Source organism: Asparagus officinalis, chromosome 1 (assembly GCF_001876935.1).
Source record: "Asparagus officinalis chromosome 1, Aspof.V1, whole genome shotgun sequence".
NCBI lineage: Eukaryota > Viridiplantae > Streptophyta > Magnoliopsida > Asparagales > Asparagaceae > Asparagus > Asparagus officinalis.
The window spans coordinates 129,705,471-129,714,868 of NC_033794.1; the positions used below are offsets into that span (position 1 = coordinate 129,705,471).

The 9,398-nt window shown below is 39.7% G+C and overlaps 1 protein-coding gene across 1 annotated transcript in view; it reads right to left on the bottom strand.

Moving 5' to 3' along the window:
- The window catches only part of LOC109849262 (sodium/hydrogen exchanger 6-like), a 22,408-nt gene continuing 14,447 nt past the window's right edge, over nucleotides 1,438-9,398 (bottom strand). Inside the window, 1 exon segment of the mRNA XM_020419104.1 lies at nucleotides 1,438-1,713. Coding sequence (XP_020274693.1) covers nucleotides 1,655-1,713 — 59 coding nt within the window. The 3' untranslated portion in view covers nucleotides 1,438-1,654.

A 9,398-nucleotide genomic window follows, 5' to 3' on the forward strand; every position in this document is an offset into this window, starting at 1 on the left:
GAGGGGAGAGAGAGAGAGAGAGAGAGAGAGAGAGAGAGAATTTGGGTTTGTTTTCCTTTCTCTCTCCCCTCTATCTGTATAATTTGATTCTCGATTTGGGTCTGCTTCTACTCTCTGTTCGATTCATGATTTTTTTGTAACGGCTAGTTTTTGGGGGGATCGCATCGGGGCCGTTACGTTTTTATTTGGGAAAAAAAGGAGGGGGAGAGTGTGCAATGAAATGAGATGCCAACGGTCAAAAAAGCGATGGGGGTAGAAGGAAGTGCGGTTACCGGGAGGTGACGGGAACTTTAGGCTGTTTTCGTCCACGAGGATTTGGTGGGGTTTGGTTTAGGCTGTGGATTTACTAGGATTTTCAGTCGGAGGATTTTAGGGAATATTATGGGATAGGTTTGAGATCTACTTATGAGAAAATTTTTAATGTTAGGCTTCAGATCTCCTTATGAGTAAAGCTTTATTTATTTATTTCATGAGAGAAATTAATTTTTATTGTTCAATTGAACTACTATTTTTTATTTTTATATTTTTTGATAACTCAACTCGGAATCAAGCCCCAGCATCATGAAAGCCATATTGGAACTTCCCGGTCATTTGGGGCACGCGCAATAGGTTAATTCAGCTGCTGTTGGTAGTGTCCAAGAAGTACAAAAATTGGAGTGATTATGAGAGTATTTACTTATATGTATTTAAAGAGTAAATCAATTTTATAAAAAAAAAAAATCTAAAATGTTGAGAATTGATAATGCATGAATAACTCACATTGAATCAATTTGTATTCATATTAACACATACATTTTTTTTTGAGTTTGGCAAGGGAACTTCTCATGATATGTGGAACCATGACTATCAATTTCCGGGCATGACTAATGAGCGCCCCCTCAATGGACGGTCTTAGATATTTTATGAAATTAAATTCCTATGGATATTGTACATTAATGATAGTAATCTACTTCAAATATCGGGATTAAAGATAGTAATTACATACTGTATATTAATGATAGTAATCTACTTCAATAATATTGATATTAAAGATAGTAATCACATACTGTACATTAATGATGATAATCTACTTCAAATATTGACATTGATTGTAGGGCTAACATGAATGAGTGTTAAAAAAAACATGAATGAATGCTGATGCGTCACAAAACATCGTTCCCTTGAACTTCACGTACTATACTGATCGACTGAATTACACTTGCAATTATAACATATCGCACACAATTAAGTCAACACGACACTTCATGGGTTGAATTGGGGAGGATCAAAATGATGCCAAATTAAGTACTATAACATTTATCCAAACCAAATATTAGGAATTTACCCGTGCCCGAAAATTCATACCCAAAACAGGAAGAGATCATTTGGGACCAGGGGAGTGTTGTTTCTCTAATAATTTCAAGTATAAGAGAAAAACAAGCATTCCATCATATTAATGATAGTAATCTACTTCAATAATATTGATATTAAAGATAGTAATCACATACTGTACATTAATGACTTGAACATGTTTCTACATATGAAAATTGCAATATTTACATATGGATCTGCTCTGTGGTTTATCTATAAAACAACTAGCATTGCTCAGTTTCAGAGCTTGCATTTATGTGGTAGAGATAGGTATATGGCTAATTACAATCTATCACGAGCGCAACTATCGTTGCCCTCCTCGTAGTCCTCTTCTTGAGTTCACAATTGGTTCAATGGCTTCATCTACATTGAACAACGATAAGAACACAAAACCAACAAAATAGTGAGATGTCAATATCCTCGAAGCACCGAAACATATTATTGCAAACAAAAACATAAGAACTGAATGTTTAAACACAAATATCAGTTTGTACTCTTCAACATCCATTAGGCCTGAACACAAGCATTCGTTAGTTCTTATTAGTTGGTAATCTTCAACATAAGAACTAAGATTTATGTAATTTGAACTTGAACCCTACAAATTACAAGTACTGAAGAGTTGCACAACATTCCATTAGGATTTCTGTTATGGATTTCCCCAGTTGCATACCCTTTTCCTATATTCTACATTCACAACATTTCTTTCTAATAGATGGTGTATTCAGAACCTGTAGAAATTAAATCCAACAAAATGATGGAAATTACAATTGAACATTCCACATTGCATGAGGACATGCTACAAATGAGGACTGAACGAACAAGATGACAAATGAGAGTCGTGCACAAGAATATAATTTAAAGACCCTTTTCAGGTTAAATCTAGTTTAGTGAATTAACAACAGAAAAGTAGATAAGGAACATATCATCATACAGACCACAATTATGTTATCACCTAAACTTCCAGAAACAGACTGACTGCATAACATGGGGGTTAATTGTGGATAGACCCCCTGTACTCTTGTGCAATTGCGGATAGACCCCTGTAGATTGTAGTTCAATTAGTGCGGATAGACCCCTGTACCATTGCCCAAGTGCGGATAGGCTGTTCTGAGTGTTCTTTTTTTTGGGTAACAGGAACCAACTTCTTAAAAGAGACAAAAAAGTTCATTTCAGTGGGGTTATCCGCATCAATAGAGCTACAAGGGGTCTGTTTGGGTCAGAAATTGCTTTCTTCGTTATTAAATTCTTTACAACTTCAATCGTTACAATCAATTCAAAAGATAGTCTTTTTATAAGATTTTTACACAATGAAAATAAAAATTGATTACAATTTCTTCAAACAACACACAGCAGATAACGTTTATCGCTCGTTGCTGTTTGCTTGGGATCTTAGTCGGTGCCGAGGTTTATCCGTGAACCGTCGCGGATCAGATCCAGTTGACAGAAGATTGATTAAAGCTCTTACTTCACAAAGGAAGTAATCGCTGAAGTGAATAATCTCGACCAAGCGAGATCACTTACTCTTCTCGAGATCAAGTCCAAGCCTGATCTCAAGGAATGGTGGGAATGAGGCTTCAGATCTCTCGAACTCTCACTCTTTATGCTAAAGAAGTTCGCCAAGATCTGCTAGCCTCTTTGAAATTCGTGCTCTCTTGCTCTGCAATTCGACAACACCTCGCCCTCTTGATTAAAATTCGCGCCCTGTGAATGGGGACCCTAGGGTTGTATTTATAAGGCTTCGGATACCCTGTTTTCGGATAATAATGAGTGATTTGGCCTTTATTTTCAGTCAATAACGGCCTAATCACGTATGAGGATGATATCAAGTCAGTTGGGCACTCTGGAACGAAGAAATCCCGAGAAAACCAGTCAAAACGCGTTTTTGGATACCGACGTGCGGGGCAAACCACAGTGACCCGCGCCTATGCGGGGTCACCACTTGGTGACCCGCGTTTGTGCGGGTCACCTCGTGGTGACCCGCACGTATGCGGGTCATTTCGACACTTAGCACCTTTTTGGCTTCCGGACTTGTATTTTTCCGTCGTTTTGCGTATTTTATCATTTCGTTGACTGGTATGCTTCGTTGACTTGCTTAAGGCGCTCGTTAGCTTCTTTACGGCTTTAGATAATCCTCTTTGATTCGGATAATCCTCTCTGACTTAGATAATGACGTTCATCGTCTTCTCTTCGTCTCGAGCTGTATTCGGATACCTATAGGCATTTTTAGACTCCTACAGATATCCCCTCCAAAGTGTTTTAACCTCATTCTTTTGTAGATGAGTCTGGAATGCTTTGGATAAGATAGACCATTTCAACCCCTTCAGTATTTTGTCGAGGAGATCGCGTAGAAGGACCTGTGAATAGCTTTAATTCTTGACTTCTTTTGCTTTCAGTCTATACAGTATTTTGTCGAATAGATAAAAAAATTTCGATGCTGCGTTTATCGTCTGACAGTTGTCGAAATCTTGAACTGAAGTTGGTGTGCAAGTTTCTGAACATAGCACGTGTCATTGAGTTGATGTTGAACTAATCGTCTTCGTCAGGAGTTTGTATCTGAATACGATTGAACTCCCTGGAATCATCCATTTTGACTTAGAAATTTTATCCCGCGCCTTATTTTGGCAAAGTCGTCAGGGTGCTGACCGGTGTTGACTTTCATTTGCAACGCGTTGATCGGCGTTGATTTCCATTTGCAACGCGTTGATCGGCGTTGAATTTCGCTGTAACGTGTTGACCGGCGTTAACACAGTTTATACTCATATGTTTGCTGGAGTCTACACAGTTTATATCCCGATCCCTGAATAGGGATAAGTCTGCATCTGATACATGTAGCCAGGTAGTCTATTCCCGTAAAAAAGACGAAGTCTACGTATTCGATATCGTAGCACTAAGAGAGTTAACTTCCACAGACATGGATTCTGATGTCTTTTTCACTCGGCAAAAGACTAAACCGACAATACGTTTTAGGCGTAGGCTTATCTCTATTTAGGAGTCGAGATAAAGTTCCCCATGCGTGTAAGACGCGGATTTTGACGTTATTAATAGCGACCTGCCATAATATCGAATATGTGAGCTTTTGTCCTTTTTACGATCAAAGACTAACCGGCAACGCGTGTTAGGCGCTGACTTATCATTACTTAGAATTCGGGATAAAATTCCCCAGACACGAATTTCGACGTCTTTTCATACGGCGAAAGACTAAACCAGTAGCGTGTGCTAGGCATTGACTTATCCCTACTTAGGATTCGGGATAAAATTCTCCAGACATGAATTCTAGTATCATTTTCACATGACGAAAGACTAAACCGACAACGCGTGTTAGGCGCTGACTTTAGCATTTTTTTGGAATTTTTGTCTTCAAAGACGAAATCGATACTAGAGAGGAAAAATTTTATATTCTACCTCTAGGTCCTCTATTTGAATGGGGGGGGGGGGGTAAAGACCAAACTTACAGCTAGAGAGGAAGAATTTTATATTCCGTCTCCAGATGCTGGAAAGGAAGAATTTTATATTCTATTTTAAAATCTTCTTTAGGGTAAAGACAAACACGATACTAGAGAATTTTTTTTAATATTCTATCGCCAGTTGGAAAGAAAACTCAAAGTGGGATCTTCACTTCGAGAATCCAAGGGAAGGTAAAACCAAGAGTGAGATCTCCAATCCGAGAATCGAATAGATTCAGATAACCCTAACTTTTATAGAATTGGTTACCTGATCTGAAAATAAAATTCCGACTTCAATCCTAACTTTTATAGGTTTGACCGAAGGGGAAAGAAAGAGTGAAAGCCTTTCGTTTATCGAAAGGGAAATTCCGATTTTGGCCCTAACTGTTTATAGGTTTAGACCGAGTAGGGGTTTGAGACAATCCTAATTTTTATAGGTTTGATCGCTCAATTTGAAAGTGAACCTCTCGTTAATTAAAGGAATCGAGAGGGGACTTTGGTTTTGGCCCAAACTATAGGAAGGTTTGACCAAGTGAACAGTGAGAGTGGAAGTACAAATCACAATGGGAGTGTTGACTTGTACAAATCACTTAGTGGGAATTCTTGGTGTGAAATGATAATGACTTAACGCGAAGAGGTTTGACAATTGCCAAGGATCAGCAGATTAAAATTCCAAGAATTATGTCCGGACTCTAACAATTGAAGTGTTGAGTGCACAGACACAGCGGGAGTTTAAGTGGATTAAATCAGAAAAAATTTTAGTGGTCCCACCGTCAATTGATTTGATCAGTGAGGGAATTTATGATGGAGAACTATGAATCGTCAAGCACTCCACAATTACAGCGTGAGAGTTTCGTGAGGGAAGATTGATCCAACAAAGTGATCGAATCTCGTCTCAGCAAAATAGTGCTTGGAAAATCACAGGAGGAGTTGGTGAAATTAATCCCGGAAGTGGGATGCGTTTCACCCTTGGAAATATTCAGAGCCCAAGTAGGAGTTTATTGTTCATCACCTTATTGGAGTGACTGAGTTATCCCTAAGAAAACATCATATAGCATTCTTTCAGAAACTTCCCGTTACATAGGTTATCCACCCCCAGTTTTTTTTGCGAAACTGGGTCCAATGAGAAGTACATTGTATTCAGCTACATGGTCGGGTTATTCTTAAGAATATCACATACGATATTCTTCCAGAAACTTCCTGTTAAAAATAGGGGAAGCAGTTTTAGCCTTGTATACCCTATTGGAGGTTGGCAATCATCCTTAAGAATATCACATGCGATACTCTTCCAGGAACTTCCCGTTAAAGATAGGAAACAGTTTAGAATCGTATACCTATTAGAGTATCAAGGAGCAGTTTAACCTCATATACCCGTTGGAGGATGCCGTTCTCGTTCGGCTTATTTCAGCGTTAAGACGCCGGTTTCAACCAATGCTTGGATACTATTTTTGAGGGCAATACAAGCCTTGGTAAAGTGATGGACCGTCCTGTGATACGCACAGTATTTCAGATCTGAAGTCTTATTTGCTTCCTCCTGATTTGTAACGGTAGGAGCTTGATTTTGTTATTGGCGAGGAGCAAGGTTTTAAATATCGGATGTCGGGTTCATGTCGCTCGGCCAAAATTCATGTCGGATAGCGGAAATCGGGGATATATCGGGGGACATGAAAAAAATATCGGATTGCCATATCGGATAGGTTGATATAATATCATAAATAAAATCTTCACATACTTGATAATTATATTGTCTAAACATATGAAAAAGTACATATGAGAAGGTCTTCATTTTCACAAGCAACCACCAAGTTTTTGCTTTTGCATAGAAAACCAAATAGACACTAGAACAGCTTAACTGCATATGTTTAGACAATTCTTATTAAAGTTAATAATTATCCAGAATATAAAAATTACTAATACAATTCTTTATACACAACTTTATTTATTAATGTAAAGATTTATTAATTGTTCAATTTAAGAATTTATGTTATTATAAAAGTCACTTCATAATTTTACACTCAAAAGAAAGATTACCGAAAAAAAATGTTCACATACAAAGCGCGTGCATTATACTAGTAAGAACAAAAAGAAAGTTCTACTGAAATTGAAAATTAAACTCGTAATTGCTATTCTAAACTACTTAACTGCATCGACTAACAATTGCAGGATTTTTATTATATATCTGTCATTTCTCCAAACAAGAAACTAGTAAAACCGAAGTATATGTGCACCTAATACAAATAAATTCATGTGTTCTTATAGCCTTCCATTATAAAGAAAACACATGCAATAACAAGTAATTAAAACCTACAACAAGCACCCATATGGGTAGTGGATGGGAAACAATGTGAAACTTTACATAAATAGAAGGTGAAAGATATTGCAAATCATATGATCTCAACATGTCAATGTGAAACCGATATTTCTGAATTTTGGCCGATATTTGATGGCCGAAATGTCGCCCGATATATCCGCTATTTTCCGACATGTCCCCGACATGACCTCAAAAACGCCATACGCATTAAATTCAACAATTTCGTGGCGGCTAGGCTCCGAATCCGCAATATCGGCCGTCATGTCCGACATGACGGCCGATATTTAAAACACAGGAGGGATTTAAAGATGGCTGGAACTTTATCATCTTCGAAAGAATACTCCTCCTGGAATCTCAGATTAGTTGCATGTGTCTTAGCCATCGATTGGCCTCTCTCAACTTTCTTCCTTTTGAGGAAGCGTTCGGCCTGCTCGTTGCGAATTTTTAACTCTTTCCATGTTTTGGATAACACGACCCCCATGGCTTCCAACACGTCAATGGAGAGATTATTGTAACGGGTTTGGAGAATGAATTCCTTCGTGATCGGATCTCGACAATTCAACGCCTTACTCCGGAAGAGTTTGACGAAGCTTTCGACTGACTCTCCGTCATTCTGCTTCTCATCGAAAAGTGTCCTAACCGATACCTCGGTGTCATCATCAAAGAAATTACCGAGAAACAGGTTCTCCATGTCGTCCCAGCTATTGATGCTTCCGACTTGAGACGGCAGTACCAATCGAAGGTTGCCCAACGAATGATGCTAACAAATGACCAGACCATCAAAGGTTCATTGTCGGAGATTACTCCCAAATAGGACTTGAAATAAATTAAATGTTGAGTGGGGAATCCTTTCCGTCGAACGGCGTGAAGTTAATCAAATTGAACTTCGCCGGGTACGGAATTGATTCCCAGTTTCCCACTCTCTCGGGTATGAACATGGTACACCGGTCTTCTTCACCTCTAGAGCAGACATCAGTGCGTTGATTTTACTCTCGAGATCCTTCATTTTCTCATCCTCGCTCGTATCCTTCTTTGACTGATTTTGAGGAGGAACAGGACCACCCCCAGCATCATTATTCTCATTAGGACCACCTCCAGCATTTTGGTTAACGGAAGGGTTATCTGCATTGAGGTGTTCGTCCACATCTGAATCACTACCTGCTTGGTTGGGATTGTTACGACGACTGGATTCACCCCGCTGATTCATCAAAGCCTGGATTCGTCGGTCATGCATTTTCCTCATCTGTTACATAGCCATTTTTATTTCAAATTTGAAATTATCTCTCAGTTTGGCCAGAGCGTCTTCGACAATTTGGGACACCATGTCAGGAGTGATGGTGAACACCTCCCGAGCTTGTCCCCTACTAGACATTGTATCGTTGGAGGCGATTACAGAGCAAGTATCCGAAAGTTCTTCTAAAGACAGTCCTTCGTGCATCCTTGGATAATCCCTATGCCTGACAGCTTCTAGCTGGAGTCGAGATATTCGTTGGGCAATTCCCGAACTGACTTCTCTCCTTGGAGAAAATTCGGGATTCGAGCGATTTGCAGCAATCACATGCTTTCCCTTGTCGACCATGTTTATGGTTACCTCTGGGAGTTCGTCCTCTTAAACGACCGACCTTCTCTTGCGGTAACGCTTTGGCTTGGATTTAGACATTTCGTTGGAGATTCTTTCGAATACCGAGACCCTTTGTGGAGCGATCTTAAAACAGCTACACGCTGATAATACTGCCCTGCTAAGTTTGGTACACGGACAATGAGAGTCCATTTCCCAGATACTTCTCTTTGGAGACTTGTTCGTACTCCTAACCCGATAGTATAACTCATCGGCATAATTACCGGAGCAACCCATCGTATGTTGTCACGACTTCCCAGGTATAACGTTATCGTCATCAGACGAACACGTTTCCTTCTGAGGTTTTAACATCTTGTTAGCGTTCTCAAGAGTCACGCGTTTAGAGCCACGCATTTGTGAGCACGGGGTCTCAACGGGCTCTTGGACTTTGACTCGTCGTCCGAGACGGTCTATTATAGGAGTTTTCTCTTTATGAGAAGGTTCTGATTTGTTGTGAGGGCGTGTGCGAACCCCAGCTCGATGGGTCGTTTGGGGTTCATTCATTGGGCCCAAGCGTTCTTTGACTGGAGCCTTGCCTCGATCTTCACGCAAAGGACCAAGGCGATCCGCAATTGTCATCTTGAATCGAGGCAACTCCACACTACTATGGGACTTCATCGGAGGTGCGGGATCCGTCGGAACAGGAGCGAGGCTCAACGGAGGTGAAAAAAAGTGG